The 27421-nt window shown below is 64.4% G+C and overlaps 1 protein-coding gene across 1 annotated transcript in view; it reads right to left on the bottom strand.

Annotated features, from left to right (window-relative positions):
- Nucleotides 1-20068: 20068 nt before the first annotated feature.
- Nucleotides 20069-27421, bottom strand: part of ZFPM1 (zinc finger protein, FOG family member 1) — a 65822-nt gene continuing 58469 nt past the window's right edge. The window contains 6 exon segments of the mRNA XM_043599854.1: nucleotides 20069-21804; nucleotides 21806-21981; nucleotides 22178-22324; nucleotides 22395-22490; nucleotides 22782-23012; nucleotides 25836-26048. Coding sequence (XP_043455789.1) covers nucleotides 20197-21804; nucleotides 21806-21981; nucleotides 22178-22324; nucleotides 22395-22490; nucleotides 22782-23012; nucleotides 25836-26048 — 2471 coding nt within the window. The 3' untranslated portion in view covers nucleotides 20069-20196.

Here is a 27421-nt window from a genome sequence, read left to right as displayed (position 1 = left end):
GGTCACAGAAGGTCCGGTCAGCCTTCCTGCACCTGTGCAGGTGTAAGGCAGGGGAGGGACAGCAGCGCACAGCCACCAGCTCCAGTGTGGTCCCAGCGACCCCTCCCAGAAGGTGCTGGCCGACGGGAGTGAGGGCTCGGGTCCTCAGGCAGCAGGGCCCCCGCCCCGGCCACAGGAACCTTCTTCCAGCAGCGTCTGAGGGCCGCCCTCCTTCTGCCCAGGGCCCTGCCTCTCTCTGCTCGTGAGCTGGGTCCTGCAGGTGTCGGCCCCGCCCACCTGTCCACCGGGACAGGACAGGGGCAGACACCCTCTTTGCCGATGGCTTCCCTCCCCATGAACTAGGACAGTCGGGTGTCCTGGGTCCAAATGCTGGATGTTCAAGTCTGCACTCCACGTGGGAATCGGAGGGCCGTTAGCCCCCGGGTGGGAGATCTGTACAGCTTGTAACGCTGAGCATCTCTTCATGGGGGGGGATGCCCCGAGGGTGTCACGGTACCTTGCTTCCGGTCCCTGTCAACATGGCCTTCAGTGGTGGGTGCAGCCGGCCCAGGGACTGTCTTCCAATGTGGATAGAGACTACCTGGGGCCACATCGAGAGGGGACCCAGCTTCCACCGCTGATACCCAGAGACGCTTCATGGGGTAGGGGAGCCCCCACCCCAGACCACCCCAATGCCCTGGTGCCCCAGCTGGAAGAGTGTGCCCCCTGAAGGGGCCAGCCCCGCTGCTAAGCAGAAGCTGGGGGGGCGGGGACTGGGGCGAGTGGGGAGCCACTGAGGAGGCAGGACCAGCCCTGTGTGGTGATCCTTAATGATGGGGGGCTCTGGGCTCCGGGCTCTGCCTGGCACTCTCACCCCTGTGTGTGTGAGGCCTGGACCCCTCTAGGCAGGCAGCCGCCTGTCTCCTGGAGGTGAGCCCTTGCTCTCCTGACCCCCGAGATGGGCTCGCATCCCCGACCCTGTCCCTGTTCCTTCTGAGGTCACTTTCCTCCTGGCCTCTGTGGTGTCCGTTAAAAGCAGAAAATTTTCTTTTTCTTTTTTAAAATTTATTTAAATTCAAGTTACTTAATATACAGTGCAGTATTGGTTTCGGAGTAGAAACCAGAGATTCATCCCTTACGTACAACACTCTTCTGTTTTGCCTCCCTGTTTTAATCGTCTTTTTCTTTCCCTTCCCCTATGTTAATGTTTCGCTTCTTAAATTCCACTTATGAGGAGCTGATTGGGAGGAGGCGTGAGTGTCGCCAGCTGGCCAAGCCCCTGAGGCCAGAGGATGACAGGACGGCGCCCACTAGGGGGCAAGCCCCCTGTTCAAGGCCACAGGGACCATGCACGACGCTCTGGATCTGTTTCCCAGCCCATGTGGCTAAAAGCGGAAAAGCTTTGGGTAACTGGTGGGCTCAGCTGGGCCGTGAAATCCGCACAGACGTGTTGAGTTCTGATTTCTGCACGAAGTTCACTCTGCTACGGCTCGGACGCGTGCTGTCCCGGTGAAAACCGCCAGAGGGGCTACTGGCCATGGGCGTGGGCGCGGCGGCCAGGGCCGCGCCACCCCGGGGGGCGAGTGTGTGTCCCTGGACCAGCCCAGAACCTGTGCCCAGAGAGCGCTGGTGGTGCCCCCCGGGGCAAGTGTGAGGCCCGGGGAAGCCCCGGGCCCGGCCTTGCGTTCATCCCCTTCAGGTGCGGACGCATTAAGCACCCTTAAGGGCGCCCGTCCTATCGCAGCGGCCTGAATGGAGCCCAGGTTCCGCTTCCGGTTCTGTCTCCGGCGTCCCGTGCGTAACCTTTGGCGTCTTTCCCAGCAGCCCCTGGTCCCGCACAGCCCGGCGCCCCCCACCCCCACCCTGTCTGCCCACGGAACGCGAGGCGCGGGCTCCCCCCGTGGCCCTTTCTCGCGGCCCTCCCCCGCGGTGGGCGGGGCTGGCAGGTGTGCCTCGTAAGGGTCCGCCCAGTCCCCCGCGTGACCCGCCGGCTCCGAGGCCTCCGTTTCGCCGTTTTCACTACAGCGTCTCGATGTCACAGGATCGGGCGGGGCCGCTGGCGGTTAGAGCCGCCTGAGGTCCCCCCGGGAGCACCGTGTGGCCCCTCGTGGAGGTAAGACACCTGTCTGTAGCTCCCTGTGCTCCCAGGGGGGGCCGGCCTGTGTGGCCGAGGGGACACTGCTCTTGGCTTTGGGGAGCTTTACAAGCGGCCACTGGGGGGTCGCCCCTGCCAGGAACCTCTTCCAGGAAGCCCCCGGGGCAGCCCCCGGCGTCATGACCTCTGTTCCCACCCCTCCTAAGACCCTAACACTTGCCGCCTTGTGCTCGGTTGTTGACTTAGGTGGCTTCTTTCTTGTTGGAGCCTGAAAATGCCGGAGGGTAGTGACCGGTTTGTGCTTTGGAATTCTTGGCGCTAGTGCTGGTGGCGTGAAGGTCCCCCACCTGTGGGTCCAGGGCTCACCCCGGGCCGTGTGTAGGTCGGGAGGGCTCGAGGAGGTCCCTCTCCTCGGGGCCCTGGTGAGGGCGGTGGGGGGAAGGCGGCTCCGTCCTCGAGGTGGGGCCGTGTTAGCAGCCAAAGCTCGTCTGGGTCAGGGGACTAGAGACCCCGGGCTGAACAGGCCTTAGGGTGTCCTCACTGCTCTGCGTCGTGAACGGGAGTGGTCCCGGAGGGTCACCAGGGCCTGGGGACACATGAACTAAAGAAATTGCAGGGAAAAACGCCGGGTAGAACCCTCAACCAGGAGACTGATTAACATGCAAACATATGCAGATGGCCCCTGATTGGCTCCCAGCCCCCTTGCTTTGCACACCTGTGGATTATCCCGTGTTGTCCTAGAAGCCAGGGAACCGCCTTGGGGGCAGGCTGGGGGCGGCCAGCCCACCTGCTGCCTCGCTGGGTTCCGGAACATTCTCAGGCCATCACTGGGTGACAGCACCCTCCCCTTCTCCTGTGGCAGAACAGGAGCCAAGCCAAGGTCGCTTCAGAACCGTGGCGTGGGCCGCTGTCCGTCCGAGGTGGTGCCGTTTTCTGAAGGCTCCTGTCCCCCTGAACCCATGTGGGCTTTTATGAGCGGGAGGGCATCTCCTTCCTCCTCCCTGCAAGGACTAGGTGCTGACTCGGGCTCCCCCCCCTGCCCCCGCCCCCCTGCACTGAGGAGCGTGGGGACACTGGCCCAGACCATACCTGTGGGCCGGCGGGAGCATCCGGGGAGGGAGGACCGAGAGGCCTCCACCCAGACTGGGCACAGAGCTCCCAGAGTTTATTCGGGAGGACACAGTTGCACGTGTCGGGCCCCCGAACTCCATCTGGTTTAAGCAGAGAGATTTGGTGACTGCATAGGAATTGTCCCGGAGGTGGGCGGTGATGCGGCTCCGTCACCCACGGAGAAGGCTCTGGGGACTCACCCCAACCTGAGCCTGTCCTGGGGTTGAGTGGGGCTGGCATGTGCTGGCTAGGGACTCGAGCTGGGGTGCCACTCCCGTCCCTCCTGACTCCCCAGTGGTGGCTCCCCAAGTTAGAGCTGTGCTAGGGGGCCAAGTTAGAGCTTGGGGGGGGGACAGAGGCTGGGGAGAAGCAGGGGGCAGTGGGGGGTTAGGGCTGTGCTAGGGGGCAAAGTGGCTGGGAGGTCACGCTGCCTCTGGAGCCTCAGCCTCTCCGGGGTCCAGGGGGGGGGGGGAGAGGAGAATTCCTGGGATGCCGTGACTGTCTTTCAGAGAGCTGGGGTGGGGACCTAGCTCAGGGGTGTCTCCTGCACACAGCCCTGCGCCTGCAGCCACCGCGCAGGTGTGGCTCCCAGCCTGCGGCTGAGGCCCCCAGGGCCCTGCCCAGAGGCTGAGGGCCACTAAGCAGAACAGAGTTCTCGTTTCACAGCAGGGAAACTGAGGCCCTAGGCGAGGAAGGAACTGGCCCCTGGCCGTCCTGGGGCTCAGGGGACAGCATCCGTCACAGCAAGGCCCCCCAAACCAGGATGCTGTCAGCGCCGTGTCTCCATAGCAACCGAGAGGCGCCTGCTGTGGGTTTTGTGGTCCCTGAGTGTAAGCAAGGGCTCCTGGTACCCCTGGTGTCAGCAAAGGGCAGCCGCCCCCGTCTGCCCGTCAGCCCGCCTGGCCCTGCGGTGTCCCTGGAGCTGGGCTTTGAAGCCAGGGTGGGGAGGGGTCTGGGGGCCCAGCGCCAGCTCCCGTCTCCGTGGGTGATCCCAGCTCAAGCTTAGTTAACGACAGTCAGAGTCCAAACTGGCCCCCGGAGCTGTTAGCACTTTCCGCCGACTTGGTTCCAGGCCTCGAAAACTTATTTTGTGGTAGGGCACCATGTGAGTGCCTCGGTCCCAGGGCCACGAGGACAAAGGACCATGAACTGGGGGCCTTGAAGCAACCGAAATGGAGAATTTCACCGTTCCGGAGGCCCGAGCTGACCTCGGTGTCACTAGGTTGAAACCCAGGTGTCACAGGGCCGAGCTCCCGCTGGGGAGGGTGGTCCTGCCCCTTCCAGCTCCTGGGCGCTCTGGGCGTCCCCTGGCACGTGGCCATTGTCAGACGGCCTCTTGGCTGCTGTGTGTGTCGTGTCTCCCCTGCTGCCTGTGACATGAGGTGACATCAGGTCCACCCAGAGGATCCAGGACGATTGCCACATCTCAAGGCCTCTGATTTCATCACATCTGCAGATTCTGGGAGTGAGAATCTATTTTATTTATGTATTTTATCTATCTACCTATTTATTTAAATGTTTATTTTGAGAGAGAGAGAGACAGAGAGAGAGAGCGTGAGCAAGCAAGCAAGCTGGGGAGGGACAGAGAGAGGGAGGGAGAGAATCCCAAGCAGGCTCCTGACCGTCAGTCAGTGTAGAGCCTGACGTGGGGCTCAGTCTCACAAACGGATCGTGACCTGAGCCGAAATCAAGAGCCAGACGCTTTACCGACCGAGCCCCCCGGGCGCCCCCTGTGAGGATCTACTTTAGGGGCTGCTATTCCACTGACCACGGCAAGTGTGAAATGACCAGGGAGATCCCGATCTGGGGCCACCCGTGGGCTGCGCTCCGCGTCACGAGATTATGAGGAAGGATGAGACGAGTTGCCCTCACCACGCGCGCAGGTGGCTGTGCTGGGTCTATGTGCCTCAATATCTCCTTCTCCAGCGGAGCGGTTAGCCCAGGCTGGGTGCCACATCTCCACGAGCCTGGTGACAAGCTACGTGAGCCCTGTGGGCTCTACTGTCCTTCCCCCGTGGCTAGGGCTAACAGCAGACGCTGACCTAGGTGCCCTTGAAACAGAGGCTGCACACACAGTGCTCCGTAGCAGCCTGGCCTGTGGTGAGCTCCTAAAAATGGGGAGCTTTGAACATAAAACGGGGATGAGAAGCCACGTGGAAATGAAGGCGTGGCCTCCTTGTGAGGTCAGAGGGGAAAATTCTGGTGTGAAGCGCTTTGTAAAACGTGGTGCTCTTGTCGGTGGGGCTGGGGGCTCCACGGTGGGGCCGCAGGGGCCCCTGGCGCCTCGGTAGTGACTGGGAAACCCGCTCGTCCCGAGCGAGCCCCCATCCCCCCGTGCTTAGCTGCACACAGGCCTGGCAGGTGCATCTACAGGGTCCAAGGCAGGCTTCCCGGGACCCGGTCCTCCGCCTGGAAAAGGAGGGACTCCTCACACCTGCTACAAGGTAGACGAGCCGGGAGGACACTGTGCTCGGTGAAGTCGGCCGTCACGTAGGACAGCCACGGTGGGGTCCCACTGACACGGGGTCCCTAGAGGAGTCAGGTTCAGACAAACAGGTGGGGGCACTGGGGGCGGGGCAGACGGAGTTTAATGGGGCAAGTTCGGGAAGAGGGGAAGGTCGTCGTGGGGACGGATGGTGGGGGCGGCAGCGGGACCACATGAGGGTGCGTCTGACGTTCCTCAACTGCACTCAGAAGTGGTTAAGACGGTCAGTTTTGTTCCGTGCATTTCACTACACTAAACGGTGTTTTCAAGAAGGGGGAGCCCAGTAGATGTGCCGTGCGGGGGCACCGGGTCACCTCCTGTGCTCTGGAGCTAGAGCCAGCTCCCCCACGGGCGTCGAGTGGCCCCGTGGGTCCCCTGTGCTGACGCAGCAGGTGTCCACGAACTCCGGTTTGAGCTCCGTGTGCCCCTCGTCCCGGGTCCGGGGAGACCGCACCATGCAGAAGACAGTGCGGGGCTCTCCCGGACCCCCCACCAGCAGGCGAGGCCAAGGGGCTAACGAGGGCACAGGGCACGGGGAGATGGGAGGCAGGGACGGAGAGAGCCACTGGACTAAGAAGGACAGGGGAAAGGTATTTAGATCTGGAACAGAAAGGTGGAAATTGGGACGACATTCTGCTTAGGGGCTACGTGCTCCATCCAGTCGTGGTTCCCTAGGACGGAAAAGGTCAGTGTTTGCAGAAGGAGTGGCGGAGGGAGGCTGTGGGGCATCTGACCGGCTGGGGGGTGAGGCTCACAGAGGGGGTGCAGGCGGTGGGGGCGGTCAGACAGGGGCCAGGAGGGAGGGGGGCCAGAGGCGGCAGGCGCCCGGGAGGGAGCCAGAGCCAGTTTGGGTGGACAGACCCAGCGGAAAGTGGGGGTCCTTCCCTCGTCACGACAGCGCCGTCTGTGAGGGGGCAGGCGCGCTTGCCCTGGTGGAGCCCGTGTGGTGGCGGGCGTGGGGACACCGGGCACCTTGTCACCTGCTTGAGATGAGCCTCTAGGGCGAGGGCTGACCCGATGGGGTGCAGGGGCTCCTGTGGGGTGGCGACGGCGGCCGGCCCCCGGGAGGCACAGCAGCCACGGAAACCCCTACAGGGACAGTGACCTGGCCTAACCAGGGGTCGTGACCGCTGCCTCCGAGTGGCGTTTAACTCGCCTTCCGTAGCACGTGTGGCTGTAAGGAAGCGCGGAGGGAAAACGATGATGCTCTGGGGAGCACGAGACTTCTGGTGTTGGGGTGGGGCGGGGGGGGGGGTGGGAGGCCCTAACACGGCGAGCCTCGCCCCCTGCCCCGTGGCCGCCTTCGTCCAGTGTAGGAGGTGAAACCCGCACATAAGTAGCAATGATGCACGGTCTACAGTGACAGGGCCCCGGGGTGAGTGTCCAGACGGGGCCACTCCATGGGGCCGCGTGACAGGGCAGGAGGTGTTCTCTCCCAGCGCCTGTGGGCGGGGCCGCCACCTGGGCCTCCCTTGTCCCTCGGAGCTCTGTGCAACTGTCTGTCCTCTTAGGAGGACACCCGTGATGGGACCAGGGCCTACCCTCCTCCTCTGGCATAATCTCATCTTAACCTGATCACCTCTGCAAAGACCCTGTTTCCAGACACAGTCACATTCACAGGTACCAGGGATTAGGACGTAGACATATCACTTTGGGGGACATAGTTCAAGCCCTCTGAGGTTTCAGAGGAACGGGCAGGATTTGGTGTGGAGAAGACCGGGGAGGGCACCCTGGACAGAGGGCACAGCACACGGGAAGGCGTGGGGGCTGCATGGTGGGGAGCAGGGCCTCGCTGGCAGGTGGGTGCGGGGAGGTGACGCTGAGCAGGTGTCGTGCGTCACGAGAGGAGCTAGACCCTGGGGGGGGGGGTGCTGTCGGCCGGGTGTCCCACCATAGAGCCCCTGCACACGTTTGCTGCTTCCTAGGGAGATGGCCCGGCCGTGGCTCCTGTCCCCAGGAATGATGACAGGAGCCAGGAGAGCCAGGGTTCAGGCTGGTGACAGCCAGGGGTGACAGGCTTCGGCTCTACCGACCGCGTGACTCCGGGTTGTCCCTGCCAGCTGCGCATGAGCACCCTTAAGACAGATGCCCGTCCTGGGCGCCTGGGCGGCTCCGTCGATTAAGTGTCCGACTTTGGCTCGGGTCACGACCTCACGGTTTGTGAGTTTGAGCCCCGTGTCGGACTCTGTGCTGAAAGCTGGGAGCCTGGAGCCTGCTTCGGATTCTGTGTCTCCCCGTCTCTCGGCCCCTCCCCTGCTCATGCTCTGTCTCTCAGTAATAAATAAATGTTAAAAAAAAAAAAAGATGCCTGTCCACTGATGGGGTCCATCCACACGACGGAGTAGCGCCTGGCCTGCAGCTGTGACATGCTGTGTCACCGATAAACCTGGAAACATGAGTGAAGGAAGCCGGGCACAAAGGTCCCCAGCTGCTTGATCTCACTTTCCTGAAACATCCAGAGCAGGCAAACCCGTGGGCCCGGGAAGTGGATGAACGGCGGCTGGGGGGTGGGGGATTTGGGGAGCAAGGGGAGTGGCTGCCAGTGGGTATGGGGTTTCTCTGGGGGCGATGGAACATTCTGGAATTGGAGGTGGCGTCGTGCGTCACTGCTAACGTGCTAAATGCTGGTGAATCGTGCACGTGAAGGGGGTTGACTTGATGTCATGACAGCTTTGTCTCAAAAAAAGACACTCCAAGGGGAGGCTGGGGTGGTGATGCTACCCAGGTGTCCCTGGGTGACCCGTGCCCCGCTGGGGTCGGTCGGAGCTGGCTGCGCTTGCCCTGTCGGGGTCAGAGCGGAGTTTGGAGGGCGCCAGCCCCGGGTGGGAGGGGGATAAAAAGGTCGTCATCCCTGAGGCACGCACAGTGCTGGCGCAGGGAGGCCACAATCCAGGACATACTCCATGGCAGAGACGGAAGGAGGTCCCTTGACTTTGAGTAGAGTTTGGGCGCATCTGGCTTTGAAGGAGCGAGCAGGTGTCGGGGGCGTTCGGGAAGGTCGCGCGTGGACAAGTGTTTCTGGGAACAGGGAAGGACGTGTTGGGGTTCAGTACACAAGCAAGTCCTTTGTCTTCTCAGACAGCGGGGTCCCAATCAGGCCCCGGAGCCAGCTGCAGCCTCAGGAGAGGACGGGACGGGGCGTCCGCAGGGGCGCACCCCAGCCCCCGTGGGCGCCCGAGCTGGACCGTGGGAAGCACCTCATCCCCCAGGCTGTCCCGGAAGTTCCCGCTGCCCTTTTGACGAGTATCCCCCCAAACTAAGTCAGTGACAACCCAACACGTGTTGAGTGCTTGACAAATCACAGCCGAGGCATTTTAGATACGACAGTTAAAGTAAGACCGCACGAGGACTCCTTTGTGCAATTGACTCTGACATGGCACCTGGATTTAGACGGACAAACTGACCCTGTTCTGCTCAGGTCGTTTTTAGCGTATTTTGAAACCCAAGCGGTGTCTGCTCTTTGTCGTGTGAGCAGTTGTGGCTTCCAGCTCAGAGCACCGGATCTGTCTGCCTGGTGGTGATACAGCTGGAAAGACAGAGGGCGCCCCGCCTGACGTTGCCGCTGACCGCGCCTTTAGCCACTTGGACCCTCTGTTTCCTCCTCTGTAAGACCAAGTGGGGCCGGAAGCGTTCACATGCGGCAGATGTTCCCAAACTCTGACCCGCGGACCTGTGTTTCCGTGGAACATTTCATCTGCAATGAAACGAGGAAGAGAAAGGTTGGGCACCTCACGAAGCCGAATTCTTATGGGAAGCCATCTTCTGTTCTGAGTTATGTCTTCCTAACGTTTTCAGTGTTAAAATGTGATCTTGGGAAGTCAACGTTCTGGAAAAACAGAAAAGCGATGGGTTAGGGCCCGTGTAAACCCGGGGTGGCTGCTGACCGTCCTCTGGGTTTTAAGTTCCATGAGTCTGAGGATCCTGCCTTGGGAGCCTCCCTTCCAGCGCCCAACTCTGAGACCCAGTGCCAACCCCTGCGGGTGGGCCGTGTGCCAGGCTGGAGGCCCCGGGGTCGGGCGGCCTGACCACGGGGCGGGGGGCAGGCAGGGCCCGCCCCCCCCCCCAACACCGGGGTCAGCCGAGCAGCAGTCCTGCTCTGAGCCGAGGTAAAGGAGGGTCCCAGGTTCCACAGATGACGCTGTGTGGGAGGAACGTGCCAGGTCCTGGGGCAGCCGCGGGGGCAGGAAGCGACGGGCGCTGTCCGGGGAGAGCGGCCTTTGAGGGTGACGGTGTGTCTGCCACTGGTCTGGGAGGGTGTGGTGGGAGCCAGCGTGCTGTGGCCCTCGTGGCAGTGCCTGTGGGGCCAGTGGGACCCTCCCACTTCGCAGACCAGGCAAGGGAGGCTCAGAGAGTCAGCCTTTGGACCGGAGCTTTCTCCCCTGGGCCATGGAGGCCCCGCCAAGGTCACCTGTCTGCCGTGACGACTTCCCTTTCCTGTCCCTCTGTGTGTGGGAACAAGCGTGTCCCCAGCTCTGCTCCTGTCGCCTTGGGAAAAGGGTGTTCATCCCTGTTGCTGAGTGGTCTCCACCTGCCGGCTTCAGGGGCCCGACTTCCCTTCTGACCGCAGACGTGGACAAGGTCACTCCTTCGTTACCTGTTGGGTGGCAGGGGCACAGAGGGTCCTGGAGATGTTCGCCTGAGGTCGGGCGGCTGGGAGGGGCCGCGATGGGAAGGCCAAGGGCGCCTGGAGCCGGGGTCATTTCCGGAACTTTTAGACGCAGATCATCTTTAGCGTCTGTTTTCTCACCTTCACGATGAACGTAAAATTGTAGGGGCGGGCAGAGGATCACGTGCTGACAGGTGCAGAAGATGGTCCCATCACGAGCCACCAGGGAAACACAAATCAAACCCCCGGCGAGACCGGCCTCGCGCCCCCGAGGGCAGCTGGAAGGAAGAGCCGGTGACAAGTGTGTTCGAGGACGTGCAGAAAAGAGAATGTCAGGCGCGGCTGCTGGGGACGTGAAAGGGGGCAGCCGCCGCACCTGGCCGCCCGCCGGCTCCTCAGAGGGTGACGCCCATCCCCACGTGGCCCAGCAGCCTCCCACCCCGCGTGTCTGCCAGGAGAGACCCGACGCGCGGCCCACAAGCGCTTGCACGTGGATGTTTGTGCCAGTGTTACTCCAACAGCTGAAGAGCGAGAGTGGCCTGAGTGTCAGCCGCTGGGATGACGACGTGTGTCCGTCCACACGTGGAGTCCGCGCTGAGGCGCAGCCGGGACGGCACGCCGAGGTCCAGACCGTGAAGCGCCCACGGACGGCAGCGACCGCCGTTCCGTGCACCCGACGTCGGCCGGCGAGCAGCCCGTCTGGTTCCCGCCTTGGTTAGCCGCGGGGCCCTCTCCTTAGGGGAAGCACGTGCCCCAAATTCACGGCCTCTGACGTGCCCTTATTTGGAATACAGCTTCACAGGTGTGGCTAAGGGAAGGATGTGGGTGAGGTCGTCCCCGATCAGGGTGGCCCCAAGTCCAGTGAGAACGTCCTCGTGAGAGACGGGTGAGACACGGAGGGGCCCAGAAGGAAACGCCCCTGAGACACGTGCACCCCCATGTTTATAGCAGCACCGTCGACAAGAGCCAGAGTGTGGAAAGAGCCCAAGTGTCCATCGAGGGATGAATGGATAAAGAAGATGTGGTTTACTTGTACAGTGGAGTATCACTCGGCCGTCAAAAGGAAGGAAATGTTACCATTTGCAACTACGTGGATGGAACTGGAGGGTATTGTGCTAAGAAATTAGAGAAAGACGCATATCCTAGGACTTCACTCATATGAGGACTTGAAGAGACAGAACGGACGAACATAAGGGAAGGGAAACAGGAATGATGGAGAAATAGGGAGGGGACAAAACACAAGAGACTCATAAATACGGAGAACAAACGGAGGGTTACGGGAGGGGTTGTGGGAGGGGGGATGAGCCGAAGGGGGGAGGGGCACTAAGGAATCTACGCCTGAAATCATTGTTGCCCTAGATGCTAATTTGGATGTAAATTAAAAAAATAAAAAATAAAACCAGTTTAAAAAAAAAAAAAGGAAAGAAAACGCCCTGAAGAGACAGGCAGAGAGCGAGTGATGCGTCTGCACACCAGGAGACACCAGGCATGACGGCCATCGGCCATCGGGAGGAGAGGCCTGGAGCAGACCCTCCCCTGCAGCCTTCGGCAGGAGACGGCCGTGCCCGCGCCTTGATTTCAGGCTCCGGCCCCCAGAACTGGGAGAAAATACACCTCTGTGGTTTTGGCCCCGTGACCGGCATCGGGGGAGGGGGCCTCGTGTGAAGGGGTTCGGCCTCAGGTGACGCAGAGTTCCTTGTCCGGGCTGACTTCGGGTCCCGTGTCCCCACTCCCAGCATCCCCGGGGGACCGTGCAGAATTTGGAGTTAGAGCCTTCCGTGGCTCCAGTCCCCGTGGCCCTCCCCTGCACGCCTGTCTGTCCCAGGGGAGCCGAGCGCCCAGACGGTCCCTCCCGCAGCCAGTGGTTTTTTCAAATGCCCGTCAGCCCTTTAGGGTTCCCACAATTTGGTGACTGAGGCGGTCACGCCAGACTGTCTACTTTTCTCTTTCATCGAGCGATCCGCCGAGCGTGTGATGTGGTAATCCTTCGCTCCCGGTTGCCTGTGGTCAGCTACCAATCCCCAGCCTTCCTCAGAGCCACCTCTGGGTACCACCACACCCGTTTTCCTTCGAGTGGGAAGGACGTTTATCTTCTTCCTGGGTGAGGGTCCCAGCATCCGGACGCTCACATGGTACGTGTTCACCTCCCTGAGCCCCAGTCTCCTGTCCGTGAGAGTGGAGTTACCCGGGAAGGGCGGGGACGGCTGCTCTGAGGCCCCGCGGACTGCAGGCGCACAGCCAGCATCTGCGGGAGGCGGTGATTCATACAAGGGGAGCATACAAAATTGGGGTGATTCATACAAGGGGGGCATGCAGTTCCCCCCCCCCCCCACGTACATTATACGCCCCGGCGTGTCACTGTCACTTTTGATTTCGGCATTTGACTTTCAGAAAGTCGAAGGCCAGGAGAGAATTGGATTTTATGTTCCCACGGGTTTCCCTTCCCTTCCACGGCCAACTTCACAAACGCTGCCGTCCCTCCATCTCCCGCGTCTGTCTGCTCCGGGCGGGTGACTCTCTTACCACGTGCAATTCTGTAGCGTCCTGCGTGTGGGGCCCCCTGGGCTCCCAGAGAGGAACGTCTCCATCTCACAACATAAAAACAGAAAAAATAGCATTTATTGGTGTTCCCACCCATCTTGTCAGAAGAGTCTCCACACATGAAGAAGCTGTTTGTGATTAGAAGCTCCCCCGACTCGGAGCTCTCCCTGGAAAGCTCCAGTCTCGACAGACACCCTCACCTGTTTTCATCAAAGGAGCGGCCTAGCCATTCACGTTCTAGGAAGTGTCTCCCTGCTCCCCACGTCTGGGTAAGTGCAGGCCTCTGTCCTGTCCCCCAGCTCAGGCAGTGACAGTCCCTGCACACATCAGGGACTCCGCGCTCCGCCGGTTCCCGGGGCTTTTCCCCCGAGGCCAGCGGCCGTGCACTTTCCGGTTCATCGCACGGAATGCTACAAAGCCTGTGCGCGACAGTTGGGATTTGATACGGTTTGTGATTTTTACTGCTTCGTCGAGGACATTTGCAACCCAAACCAGGTTCTGTCGTTTCAGCGCGAGCCGGGGGAGAAAGACGGACGGGCACCCCCACGGTCCGTGCTGCGGCCTTGATCTTTGCCGAGGTCCGCTCGCTACGCTCGCTGTTTCCGTGCAAATGTGGGTCAAGACAGAATCTCGCGGAGCCTCCGAAGGGGCTTGGGGGCCTCCCCTGGGTTCCCTGGAGCACACTCTGAGCACACTCCGATGTAAACGCACAGCAGAGATGGTGTTTCCTTGTTCCTTCCCACCCGGTCCTCTGTCGGGCAGCCGGAGTGTCCGGGTGGTCAGCTGGCCCCCTGCGGCTGAGACCCCCGCCCCCAGGGCTTCCGGTCCAAGCACAGAGCCTCTTGGGGGGGTGTTTCTGTCTGCCTCTCCTCCCCGCCCCCGCCCCACCTCTGCGGGGGGAGGCACCCTCCGTGTTCCCAGCTGAGGCGGATGAGGACTGGATGGCGGCCCTGGGGCTGCAAACACCTGCAGGGGGAGCTCACGCTCTGCTATGCAGGGGGGTGGGAAGGGGGGGGGGGGCAGGAGCCAGCTCTGTCCACTGTAGGATTTCAGATGGCTTCTAGCTCGCTGCTGCCTCAGGGAACCCCGGGGAGGGAACATTGAATTTGGGTGCTTCTGGGCTCAGATAGGGCACCCCGGTGCCTGGGTGGAAGAACGTGTGGCTGGCCTCTTCCCGTCCCGGCAGGGCCTGGGTCCCCCGGAGGCTCGCTCCTCAGTCTGCCCTGGACAGTCCGCCCGGGCCTTGCCCACTGCACGCGCTTGTCCCTCAGGGCTGGTCTCCCCATCTCAGGGCCGTCCGACCAGCAACCTTGATTCCCCCTTTCTGAGTAGGCAGCGTCCTCGGGCGGGTTAGGATGCCGACAGCTTGGGGTGGGCGCTCTGCCCCTCACGCGCTCTCCACATACTCGCGGCTCGTGCTTGAACCCACACCTCGCGTCTCCCCGCTGGCGGCCTTGCTGAGATCTCTGTGCGCTCGCTCCCAGAGCCAGCCCCGTTTTCCCTGGAGCTTACAGCCGCCTCCGTTTCAGGCCCCACCTAGCGAAGTGGGTGGTCTGGCTCTGGCTCGCATCTCCACGTGGTAAGTGGCACCCACGTCGTGCCCAGGGGGAGGCTGCGGGGCCGCAGGGACCTTTCGCTTTCTCCTTGTTAAGCGTTAGAAGCCTGCCTGCAAGGCCGTGTCGCTGCAGGGGCCCCTGGGGGAGCGTGAGGGGGACACTCAGGACGCCCAGAAAACACACGGACACGCAGCCCCAGCCCCAGCCCTAGCTCCAAGGAGCTCCTGCTATGGTGCTCCCTCCCCGAGAGTCCGCTCAAAGGAGCACGTCCTGCCTTAGGAGCGTGTTCTGCGCTCTGCCCGTGCCTGGGCCTCGCCTGTGTGGGTCTCGCTTCTGCCGGACTGGGGACAGGCTGGGGACGTCCGCTGCCTTTCTTGCCGAGGCTCTGACCAGAGAGCGGCTAATGATGGGATTCCAAGCATTGGACCGAGGGCTGCTGAGAATTTCTTGGAGTTGGGGTTGGCGGGGCCCCTCCGTACCGGGGAATGGGGTCGGGGTCGTCTGGGTTGCTACGGTCAAAGCAGTGACAGACCCGTGGGACCGCACCGACCTGGGGAGGGGCCAGTCTTCCTCCTGTGTCTTCCATTGGCTTCGAGCCCGTGTGGCCGACGCTGAGACGGGGTGGGTCTGGCATCGGCCACACACGTCCACGTAAGCAGGGGAAGGGGTTTTCCCTGTGCCTCGAGGGGGCTTGGCTCTCCCATGACCGTGTAGCCTCTGCTTTGAATCTGGTCGCCTTAGCGATATGGGTCCTGGGGCGGGCAGCCCCTGGCACGGGTCGTCGGGGTCACCTGTGTCTCTGAGAAATTTGGTCCTCAGATTCTGTGGCTGTAGAAGGTTATGTATTTGGAGCCCTCGGAAATATGGTGCATCGTGGCACTTCTGTGGGGTGAGTGACTGTTGCACACGCCCCTCTTGTCCCTCCTGCTGCACGAAGCTTTTGAAGTATTTTGGGTCTCGGGATGCATAAAGTTTCGAGTTTGGGTTTCTAGCTCTCTGTTAACCACCACTGATCTGACTTCTGACCTCGTGAAGGTGTGCGGTGGGCGTCCTGGTGGCGGACTCTCCACACCGTACGGGTCGGCCTCCCGTGGCACGGTGGCAGCAGGGCCACTGGGGCTGTGGCGCACTGACACGCGGGGGAGGTGCCCAGGCCGCTTCTGTGGCTGGTCTGCACCGAGGAGCTTGGTGGCCCCCCCGCCGGGGCAGGCTGGGTGGTGCCGGCACCAGGTGCTCAGGCCGTTGGGTCCATGTCACGATGCCCCATACGGCCGGGGGACGAGTGTGACAGCCCCAAGGTGGGCGGTGACAGGACGTGGGCGGTGGCCACACTTGTGTTTGCGGGAGCCACTCCGAGAGAGAGCGAGCCCCTGGCTGCCTCTGAGTCCCGGAGCTGGAGCCGCGGGCAAACCCAGCATCAGGGAGGGGAGGCTCCCTGTCCCCAACCCCCCCCCCCCAGTACGAGCGCCTTGATCCGCGAGCCCTCGGGCGGGCGGCGTGGCCACTGGCAGATCCCAGGCGTTGACACAGTGAGGGCCCGCAAAGGTCTTCGCTCCCCTGACAACCGGCAGCTGGGTCAGGGTCTCACACCCGCGGGGGGCGGGGGGCTCACCCCTGGGGCACTAGTGGGCAGGAAGCACCGTCCGGCACCTGGCACAGCTCCCAGAGCGATGCTTGGAGGCTTGGGAGGCTCTTTTCCGCGGAGATTGTACTTTGGGAGGGGAGGGGCGCAGCGCTCCGCCTCGGGTGTCCCTTCCTTCCAGGTTTGTGGGTGGAGACACCGTCCCCCCCCCCCCCCCCGCTCCCCCCATGCTGTTCACCGTGTTGTCCGGGCTTCCGGAGGCTCAGCCGCAGGATGGACGAATGGCAGAATAGTCGCGGGTGGGGGGGGGGTGCTGGGACGTGTGGGCGATCGGGCGTGGGTTCTGTGGGGTCGGGGTGGTCTTCATACCCCGCCCAGTTTCCGAGGGGCTGAGACCTGGGTCTGTCCCCTCCCCGCCACCTCCCTGCCTGCGTGACAAAGGCCCCCACCCCCACCCCCACCAGGCTGATAAGAAAGGTGCTAACCAGGTCTGATCACTTGCCATGTGGGCATTTCTCAGACTTGCAGAGAAGAATCTGCCGGGAGCTGATGAAACACAGACTCCCAGGCCCGGGCCCCCTTCAGCCTGGCGGGGAGGCCCCTGCAGTGTGTATTCTCCAGGCTCAGGGATGCTCTCCGGCCCCCAGGAGTGGTGGGGTGGCTGTCAGACGAGGGAGAGGCTGGCTCCGGCCGGACAGGGAGGGACACAGGGAAACCCCGGGCCGCTGTCTCCAGTGAGGGGCAGGCCCGCCAGCAGCGCTGGGGCCCTGGGTTCAGAGGCGCCCCTGGTGACAGATGGGAGTCTGGCCGGCCGAGGGTGTGTGTGCACTGTGCACAGTGGTTGCTCGTGTCACAGAAAGTCTCCCAGCCTCCCCCTGCCCATCAGAGGCCAATGATGCCATCCCCCTCCGCCCCCCCCCGCCAGGTTGCTCTGGAAGCATTTGTTGCTACCTGGCCCGCCTTCTCTGGTGCTCCCCTCACCTGAGCCCCTCCCGCGCTGGCAGCTTCTGCCTTTCTCCCGTGTTCCATCCCAGCTGGGACAGCACTGCTTCGCCCCTCTCTGCCTCCCTGGGAGCCCCTCTCTGCCCCTCCCTGCCCCTCCTGGGGAGACCAAGGGTAGGCCCACCGGGCCAGCCCGGAACACATGATACAGCCTCCTGTCACCCGACCTGCGGGCCCCTGGAAACCAGTCGCTGCTGACCCCTAGCGTCAGGAATGTCTGCCAGCAATTCCTAGAGCCGGGCTGTCCCCTCCCCCACACTGGGTGTGAGGGCAGCTGGGGATGGTCCGTGCGCCACGCAGGATGGTGGATAGCGACGGCCCGGGTGGATGGCTGGTTAGGAGGAGAATGGGGTCTGGTGGTGACCTTGAGTGTGGGCCGTGGGCCGCATGTGCCGAGGAGCCGTGGTGGGGCACCACCTGGTCAGAGCTGGCTCTGGGGAGACGCAGCTGGTGAGATGCGGAGGGCAGTGAAGGCGGGAGACCAGCGGAAGAATATGGGGTCAGGATCTGGGTGGCGTCCTGGGTGTGGACAGACGGGGCTTTGGGGCTTGCTCACTTGATTGCTGGCCTTTCATTCCCTTGTGACATTAGCGACCTGTGTGCCCTGCCAGCTCCAGGCTAGATAGCAGGTGCCCAGGAGGCAGTGGCCAAGGCAGGCCACGCCCATGGGGAAGGGTCAAGGGGCAGGGTCCCCAGAGTGACCACTGCTATGGGGGAGATGACAGGCTGTCAGGACGGAGGGTCAGGGCAGGTCCCCAAACTGAGAGGTGTGTGACGTGAAGGCCAGCCCTTCCCAGGGGCCAGACCCTGGAGGCGAGGTAGCAGCCAGAGTAGCGTTGTGGGGCGTGGTGGGGGACCAGGGCCTGGAGGCCACCTGTGCAGCAGGAGCTCCTGGGGGCCCGAAGCAGGGTGTGAGGCCATGTGGTCTCTCAGCCACCCCAGCACAGCAGCGGGAAGAGCCGTGGCAGCCAGGGCCGGGGCCAGTCCATTGGGCAGGGTGTGGCTGGGGCCGTGGGGGAAGCAGCCGTCCCCAGAGGGAGAGCCTGTCAGACTCCCCGATACGTTGGAGGTGGTGGGTGAGGGAGGAGGGAGGCAAAGTTGCAGACACGGAGCCAGATGCAGGGGCGCGTCACTGGCTTGAGGAGCCAAGGTTGATGGCAACGGCTGGCTGCTGCATCTGGGCAGAAGTGGGAGAAGATGGGGGTGGGGGCCTCGAGGGACGGGTAGGTCTGGCGCTCGGAAGAGACTGGGCTAGAGAGATTTAGGGGCACCGAGTCCGTGTGCCCGCCCAGGGAGGGCGTGTGCAGGGAGAGCTTCCCGGAGAGGGCTGGGTGGTCTCTGAGAACCTTGAACCAACCCCCAGTTGGAGAAGCAGCAGGTTTAGGGGGGTGTGGTTGGGGAGCAGGGAGCGCCAGGTTTCCTGGAGAGGGGCCTGAAGGTCTGAGCCATCCCTGGGCTGCAGCTGGGACAGTGTGGGGGGAGGGGAGCTGGAGGAGGCTCAAAGGGGAGGCATGGCCACCGGTGGTGTTTGTAGGGGGTGGGAAACCCAGGGTCTGAGGGGGAGTGGGGGGAGGAGTCTGGGACTGGGGACACCGAACCACACTGGCCCTGTGCTGGGGGCGCAGTGGGGGTGATATGACCCCGGACCCGTGTGCAGGACCCGAATGAGGTGCGTGTGGTGCTGCCTAGAGGCTCGAAGCCCGGCCTCGGGATGGTGGAGCGCACCTTCCCCCCCGGCCCGTCTACAGGAATAGACACTGAGGCCCTTTCTGCGTGGCCCCCCATTCAGACTTCTGCACGCCTGCCTCCCCATCTCGTCCAGTCCGTGCTGCCTTCCTCCCCTTTTAGCATCTGTGGTTCGTCAGAGGCCACATCCCTGATGTTCCCCGGCACCCCTCTACAAATTTTATTTTAAAATTCGTACACAGTAAAATTCATTCTGCATTAGGTTTAATTTTTTGACAATAGTAGGCGCGGACGTGGGTGATGTCTGCTTTCGCTTGGTGGTCTGACTCGGAGGCAAAGGCTCGGCGGCCCTCCGTGCAAGTTCGTGCGCAACAGTGCAAATGAGGAGCGGGGCTGGGGGGTCTCGGGCTTCCTCCGCCCCGACCCAGGATGGCAGGTGCTGGGGCGTCCTCGAGGGAGGCAGCTTGGCTCCCCTGGGACCCTCCCTCAACTGACTTCCCTAGTGCCAGCCCTGGGTGGGGGGACGGGGGCGGGAGCTCTGCAGGGCCCTGGGCTGAGCCGCCCTGTCCTGTCCAGCCCTGGTCCTCTGGGCCGACGGGAGGGGCCTGTGCACGCCGCTGCCCGGACACGGGCTCCCGGACCTCACAAGGGCTGGTTGGGAGAGAAACTTGCCTCGAGCAGGGAGAGTGAGCCTGGGTGGATGGCAGGAAGCACCTTGGAGACCGGAAGGTCAAAGGTCAGTTTGCTTCTGTCCACCACAGGCTGCTGGGTAAAACCGTATTTGGAAGAAACAGTGCTGCTTCGAGCAAAGTTGGGAAAGGACTGATGGGGGTTTTCCAGCAGGGACACCGGGCCGCAGGGTGCCCGCAGCCACCCAGCTGCAAACCGGCAAGACGTGGTTGGGCTCTGCTTGGGTTTGGCCAAGCATCTCGCGGTCCCATCTTAGTTGTGTGCTTCTCACGGTGCCGGCACGGCACACTGGGGTGGGGGCACCTCGGTAATGAGCGCTGTAGCGACCACAGGTACCATGCGACCCCCACTTCAGGATTTGGCCCCCTCCCCCTGGGTCACAGGGGTGGGTGTGGGCCTTGGTGCCCGCCCCCCCCCCCCCCATGCCTGTGGGCTGCATCACTGTCCCTTCTCTCCCCACCAGCCTTGGCGACCACAGGGCATCTTCCCCTTAGCATCCTGGAGGGCAGCGATTACCAGGGGGTGCTGCGGCACAGACTGGCCTGGGGTCAGGTCCAGCTTGGAGGCCCACGAACTCCGTGACTCTGGCTGGGGGCCTGGTCCCGGTGGGTTGGGTTGCAGGGGCGGATGCGTGCGCTCAGGGTGGCGTTCACCACCCCCACAGTGTTGGCCCCACCTGTTTCCTCCCACCCCCAAGGACCCTGTGCTCAGACAACTAGGCCGCTCTACTATCGTGCTCATCAAACTGAACTTCTTTATTAAGTGCCAATAGTCCAGGCAGGCGCGGTCCCCTGCAGCCCCCGGGCCTGGCCTGCGCCTGGACTGCGGCGGGGCGCGAAGCGGTCTCTGTAGTGTGGCGGCCGCTCACTTCACGTGCTCGGCCGCGTGCGAGGAGCAGTAATACTTCTTGTGGGCGATGAAAGTGGACAGGCTGCTGAACCTGATGTTGCACAGGCGGCAGTACCTGTGGCTGCCGGGGGGCGCGGGCGCCGGCGTCCCCTTGCTGGGGGTCTGGACGCCCTTGTCCGAGTGGGAAGGGGGCGTCGGCGGGGGCGGCGGGTGTGGCGGCACCGCCTCGGGGGACGGGGCCGGTGGCGGGCCGGGCCGGGGGCTGCCGTCGGGGGCGCCGGGGGCCGGCTCCCGCAGCTCCTGGCCGTTGAGGCCGTCTCGTGGGGCGGCGGGCGAGGGCGTCCGGGCGCCGGCGGGCGGCTGGCCCAGCAGCAGGCCGTGCGCCAGGCGGAAGTGCTCGATGAGGTCGCCGCGGACCACGCCGTTGGGCGGGCAGTAGGGACACACGACGGCGCTGGCGGCCGCGTCCTCAGGGGCGACGCGCAGGAGGCGCGGGGCGGCGGGGCACGAGAACTTCTTGTGCGCCAGGTAGGCCTCGAGGCTGTGGAAGCTCACGCGGCAGGCTGTGCACTCGTGGTAGTCGGCCAGGGCGGGCAGGCCGGGGGCGGGCACAGGCGCCTGGCGCCGCGGCTTCTTGCTCAGGTCGATGGGGCCGTCGGCGGCGTCTAGCCCGCTTCCGCTTCCCGGCCGGGGCGAGGGCGACGCAGGCGGCTCGGGGGCGGGGCCGAGGGGCGCGGGGGCGGGGCCAGAGGCGGGGGGCGGGGCGGCCGCGTGCAGCTCGTACAGCTTGCGGCGCCGGCGCGTGCGCACCGGCGGCGCGGCGGGCAAGGCGGGCGCGGGGGGCACGGGGGTCCCTGCGGGTGCGGGCCGGCGCGGCGGCGGGTCGTGGCGCGAAGCACAGTAGTAGCGCTTGTGCACGGTATAGGTCTCGTGGCGGCTGAAGCGGATGTTGCAGGCCTCGCACAGCGTCCGGCGGGGATCGTCGTCCTCGTCCGCCCCGCTGCCCGGGCTGGGGCTGCCCGGGCTGCCCTCCCTGCCCCGGCCGCCCCCCTCGGCCTCGGCCTCGGCCTCGGGTGTGGCCGCGCCCCCCGCCTCGTCCTCGCGCGCCCCGGAGCTCGGCGAGGCGCGCCCCGGGTCAGCCTCGGGGGGCGGTGGGCCGGGGGGTGCGCGGCCCGGGGCGGGGGGTGCCTTGGCCCTGCGCGCTGGGGGCGCGTCGTCAGGCGGGCGGCGGCCGGAGCAGTAGAGGCGCTTGTGCACGTAGAAGTTGTTGACGTTGTTGAAGGTGATGTCGCACTCGAAGCACGTGGCGCCCTTGGGAGCCCCCGCGAAGAGGCCGGCCTGGGTCCCCGCGCCCGCCTGCAGCCGGCTGTGTACCAGCTCCGACATCTTGGCCAGGATCTCTGAGGCCGGGGGCGCCGCGGGGAACTGCGGCAGGAAGAGCGTGCCGGCCGCCAGCCCCAGCTCGCCAGGGCCCGGACTGGAGCCGGGTGTGGGGCTGGACAGCTCGGCCTTCACCCTGGCAGGGGCAGGGCTGGGCGGTGAGGGTGTCCTCGATGCGGCGGCTGGGGGCCCTGGCTCCGCCTCGGGCTCCTCCGTCGCAGCCTCTGTCTTGATGGCCCGGGGGGGCCGCCGGGGGCTCGCTGCTGCCCCCGTTCTGGGGGGCCGCTCTGGCCTCTCCATTGGTGGCCTCAGCCAGAGCCTTCCTGTCCAGTCCTGGCGATGGGGTGGGCGCCAGGCCCAGGTCGGTGGAAGCCAGGGGGCCATGGGGGGCCGTGTGCTGCTGGAAGCTGGCCAGACTGTCTGCAGGGAGACCCCATGGGCCACACTTCAGGGCTGGAGCAGGACCTACCTGGGCCAGACCTGAGGAGGGGTAGGGTGGGAAGGGCAGAGCTGGGCTGGGTAGAGGTGGTGGAGGGCCAAGGATGAAACTGACCCCTGGTTGCCGTCAGTGCCAACCCATCCCTTCCCCGTCCCCGTGGGGAACCCAGGGCCTCACCTGGGGGGAGCTTGGCAGCGGGGTGTCCGGCCCCTGGGGAGTAGATCTCCGCCTTGGAGCCCGGCTGGCAGACCATGTGGTTGGTCACCAGGTGGCTGTAGAGGATGTCCCTTGTGGTGGAGATGAAGCCACAGCTGTGGCAGACACCTGCAGGCAGGCTGTGGTATCAGGGCCCTGGGGTGGGGGCCCCCCCTCTCCCCTTCCCAGCCCCACCTACCGCTCAGCGTGTCTGTGTGCACCTTGAGGTGCCGCTCGCAGTTGGCTTTGGTGGTGAAGGCCGACAGGCAGATGAGACATACAAAGGGCCGTTCTCCTGGAACACGAGGCTGAGTGAGGGGTGGGCTCCGGGAGCCCAGCTGGCCAAGGGCTTAGGACGTCGGGGAGGGGATGCTAAAGCCCGTCCTCCTCCGCCCCTGGTCTCCCAGGACTTTGGCAAGGGCCCAGCCCCGAGCTGACCATTCAGGTGATCACGGGGGGGCCGTGTGCTTTGGGAGTGCCCTGTGGTGCGGTAGGAGGAGCACATGGGCACACCTGTGGCGTGGCGGGCGCCCGGGCCGGAGGCAGCAGAGGAGAGCGGGGGACCCGGCGGGGGGTGGGGGCTCACCGCTGTGGCTGCGCATGTGGATCTCTAGGGAGCTGGCGCTGGGGCAGCTCTTGCGGCACTGGGGGAAGGGGCAGACGCGCTCGTTGGGGTAGGTCTCCTTGGGCTTCTCGTCGGCGGCCGCAGCGGGCGAGCCGGTGGTCTGGCGGCTGGCGCAGTAGTAGAGTAGGTGGGCCTGCAGGTTCCTCTCGCTCCGGTACCAGATGCCGCAGTCTTTGCAGGGGAAGACGTCTTCTGTGGGGGTGCGAGGGGGGCACAGCCTGAGGGGCCCCCCCGGCGGCAGAGGAGGGCCGCCTGCAGTCCAGGCAAGGCAGTGCACCTCCAGACCACGAGGGCTCTGCCCCGACTGCCGCCCCCCCCTCCCAACATCCCAAGGAGTGAGGTTTGTGCCTGGGACCTTCCCTCCTGTCACCGCTGCCCGTTCTCCTCTGTCCCTTTGGAAACCCGGGTTGTCTTTCTGTAGATGTCCAGGATGCCGTGGACCTCGTGGGCGGGGTCTCTAACCCCCCCAGGCTGGCGCCCATGCTGCCTCCCAACAGTGAGGCCCCTAAGAGACCCCGGAGCCTCATCGGGTGTCCACGGAAGGGGCGTGGCCATATGCTAGTGGACCCCTGAGGGAGTGAGGCATTGTTTCCGTGGAGGACTAGGTGGGGGCGGCCACGTGGAGGCAGGCAGGTGTGTGGGGCGTGAGGGGTGGTGTGGACCTGGGCGTCTGGAGTTCTCGCGTGTGTTCCCGTGGACAGGTAGGAGTGGCCAGGGGCACAGGGAGCCCCCGTGCGTGAATCTCGAAGTGCTTGGGCAGGAGGGCCACAGGTGAGCGGCAGCTCAGGGTGGCCTGGGGGCTGCAGAGGAAGAGCCCCCCCCCCCAGCCTCCCCCCCCCCAGGTGGTTTCACAGCAGTTACTAGTCAAAATTGCTTAATTGACAACATTTATCCCAGACAGAGGGCCTGTGACTTCTCCGTGTGTTGGAGTCTGGATCGCAGGCTGGTTTTGCGGCTCGGGAGGGTTTCCCTGACGGGTAGTTCTCAGTGTCTTTACGGCAGAATGTTGAGGAATGCCGCCTCTGCTCTGTGGCCACCTAACCCCTTGGCTCAAGACGGCTGGGGGAGGGCTCGTTCCAGGCTGGACTGCACACATCCCTCACCCCGGCTTCTCTGAGGCTTATCCTGGGCCCACAATTAGGGCAGAACGGGAGGGGGGGGGGTCCTCCTCCTCCCTCCCAAGTTCACTCTGATTTGGGGCCTTCAAGGCAGCTGTGTTAGCTGAGGCACTGGGCTGGTGGGTTTGTTCCTGCACCCGCAGGGCCGGGGTTGGGGAGAGGGGCCGGGGCCTCAGAGGCCTGCTCAGCCCTGGTTTAGCGGGGATGGTCACAGTCCCCCTGCCCCAGGGCTGCCCTGCACAGACGCCTGGTGTTTCCACCACCCTCGTTTCACAGGCGAGAACACAGGGGCCCAGAGGGGATGAGTGTGGAACATTAAACCGGGTCTCATGGACTGTGCATTAAGGCTTTCCTGGGCCACCGTGTGGGGGTGGGGGTGTAGATGAGGGGTCTAGCTCCTGGTGGCCATGCTCCTGCTGCTTCAGGGTGAGGCTCTGACACCCAGGCCACAGACCCAAGGGGAGGAAGCCCTCCCAGGGTCTGGGCCTCCCCTAGAGCCCATTGGAGCAGCCTGGACAGAGGAGAGGGGGGCTCACGCCTCAGTGCCGAGGACCCGACCGACCCTGTTGTGCCACCGTGGCCACCAAATGCCCTGGTGAGGTGGCCATCCTGCCCCCGAGGGCCCCTTCGAGCCTCCTTTCTCCCCCGAAAGCTCGGTGTCTGGAAGGGGTCCTGCTTGCTCGTGGCCACCCTCTCTGTCGCCTGCCCCCAGTCCTCCCTCCATGAGGGCTCTGGGGGCTCGCCCCCCACCTCCCCATCCTGGGTCATTTCCACCAGCGCGCAGATGTGCCGCGGGATTGCCTGAGTCCCAGCGACGCGAGCCACGTCCCTCCACACACTTCCTCACTCCCTGTTCGCTCAGCCCTGGCGGTTTTGGTCTGTGGCCACATCTCCATGGCCAGGATGCAGTGGACCCCCCCCTGCCCTCGGCTAGTGCCTCCTGCTCCCCACTTGTGTCCGCGGGTGCTGCCTATCGCTGGACCTCGTCCTGCCCTGCCCCCAGCCACCTCCCAGGCTCCACTTTAGCCTCGTGACCTCAGGGTCAGGACGCTCAGAGTGAGCTCTCCTCCGGGACTCCCCACCAGGGACCGCACCAAGCAGTGCGCAGCTGGCCGTGCAGTTGGTGGCTCCCCACCGCATCCCAAGCCGCGTGGCGGGCCCCTGCCAGCCCCAACGCCCCGGGCCGCTTCCACCCCTGCTTCGAGCCGTCATCACGTCGGACTTCCTCAACAAGGTCACTTTTTCCTCCAGTTTTGCAGCTCTGCGGCTCCCCCACCCCAGCAGCCAGGGTGATTTTAAAGCAGTCGGATCAGCCCCTTTGCCAAATAAAAGTTCTCTGGTGGAGATGCTTGCCTCCTGTAGGTGCTGTGCCCCAGACACGCGACGACCTTGCTGGGCTCAGCCCAAGCACCCCAATTAAGGCCGGCGCTGGCAGCCTGTGATCCTGTCCCCACTTGTGTCACAAGATGCGCCATGCTGGAGCCCACTCCCCTCCAACCCGGCCAGGCCACCTGTGCCTCCCCGGGACCACTCGCTTCTATGTGGCCGTTGACAAGCGTGTGGAGTAAATCCTATCTGATGCTCACAACACTGTGGCTCGGTGCGTCCTGGCTGGCACCAGCCTGTGAGCAGCCCCCCAGGTATTCGCACCGGGTGGTTCTGCCCCCAGGGGACACTTGGCCATGTCTGGGGGTGCACGGATCCCTGGCAACTGGCATCTGTGGGGCAGGGGCCAGACTACTGGCCGGGCCCGCCCCTGCCCCCGCTCCCCCACGCATGCCCGCCATGGCACACCTTCTGCTCAGATCACAGCGGGAGCCGATCTTTGCGGGTCTTGAGGTCCTGGGGGTTGTCCCCGCAGTGCCGTGGAGCTGGGGTGGCACGGTGGCATACTCACTGTTGATGACCGCCGTGGCCAGGATGGACGCCATGCCGGCCTGCTGGGGCAGGAGCTGGATGTCGGTGTGGGAGGGGGCTGGGCACTCGGGCTCGGCTGGCTCCTCCTTCACGGGGTGGCTGGGGGTGCCACGGGGCTCAGCCGCTGTGAGGAGCACACCCAGCAGTCTGCCCGCCGGCACCGGCTTGGTGACTCTGCACCACAGGGCTTCATCTGCAGGGGCAGAATCATCGGTGACGGGAGGGCCGCTGGCCACCCCTATGAGACGCCCCACCCTCCGGCCCCCTCCCGGAGACCAGGGCTTTGAGGTCGGCGGGGCTGGAGGGGGGAGTATGGATCCAAGGTTGGGGCGCGTGGCTGTGTGAGGCCAGTCTCTCTGTGATGGGGCAACTGGGCGGCTTCCTGGGCCTGCCCGCTCCGTTTTCCAGGGTGGGGGGTGGCCTGTGGGACAGGCAGCAGAGCGCCAGGGTGGCAGCCTAGCGGCAGAGGAGCCAGGAGCGGCTGTTCCCGCGGCAGCCGGCAGGGGGCAGCCTCTGCCAGCTTACCTGTGTCCAGCTTGAGGCCACCAGGAAACCTCCCGGAGGCGCAGCCCGCCCCCCACCCCCCAGGACAACCTTGCTCTCATCAGCACCGTGAGGATGTTGTCCTGCCTGGCAGGCAGTGGCCGCAGCCCTGCTGACCAGGCAGGCGGGGCAGGCTGAGTATACAAACCGGGGGCTGACAGCTGGCCGCCAACACCGGGCCTTCCGGTGCCTTCCGGCTGTGGTCTGGGGCCTTAGAGTATCCCTCGGCGGGAGCTGGGCTGAAGCGTGGCCCGGGTTCCCGGATGCGGCCTCGGCACCTGTGCTGTACCTCCCTCAGGCCGGGGAGGCGCCCAGGTGGGGACGGGAGTGAGGGGCTGCCCACAAGCTCAGCTGGGCTGGGGGTGTGTCCCTTGCCCTGCCCCTGACGGCCTCTGGCCCCCTCCTGAAATGAGAGCTGCCCCTGAGGACGGAGCATGGCCTCCACTGGGAATATTCAGCAGAATGTGCTGTGTGCAGGGAGGTGACGGGAGATGGCACCCTAGAACGTTCCAGCAAAGCGGAGACCCCGCAGGGGAATAAGGCCATTTCCTAAGGTCGGGCACGCACCCTTCCCGATTCTGTGCTTCCGTCACCCCCCGCGGCCCCCTGAGCCGCCTCGTCCGCAGCGCGGAGAGAGGGGTCCTCGCTGCCCTGGCAAGCGGACGACCCCATCACCCTTTGCTTAGGAGTCGAACCACCCAGGCGGCAGGAGATGGAAAAGCTCGTGTCACGTCTGAGTGGCCTGAGCCCTCTGAATCGAGGGTGGGGCGGGGTGGTGGTGGTGGTAAGGACCCTTTCCTGCTTCCCCTCCTCCCTCCTGGGCCACTCCTTCTAGAAGGTGCATGCAGGCAAGAGCAGAGGCCCCCAGACCCCACGTGGCTGGATTTGAATGTGGCCTTCCTGGCTTCCCCAGAGCGAGCTGGACTACACGGGGCCCTGGTCTAGTTGGCACCGTGGCCTGCCTGGCCTGGGATCCTCTGCTGACCCCGGCGGTCTCCAAGGGGCCCTGAGAGCAGTCACTGC

The sequence above is a fragment of the Prionailurus bengalensis genome, chromosome E2 (genome assembly GCF_016509475.1).
Source record: "Prionailurus bengalensis isolate Pbe53 chromosome E2, Fcat_Pben_1.1_paternal_pri, whole genome shotgun sequence".
NCBI classification, from domain to species: Eukaryota; Metazoa; Chordata; class Mammalia; order Carnivora; family Felidae; genus Prionailurus; species Prionailurus bengalensis.
This window is presented reverse-complemented; position numbering and strand designations above follow the sequence as displayed.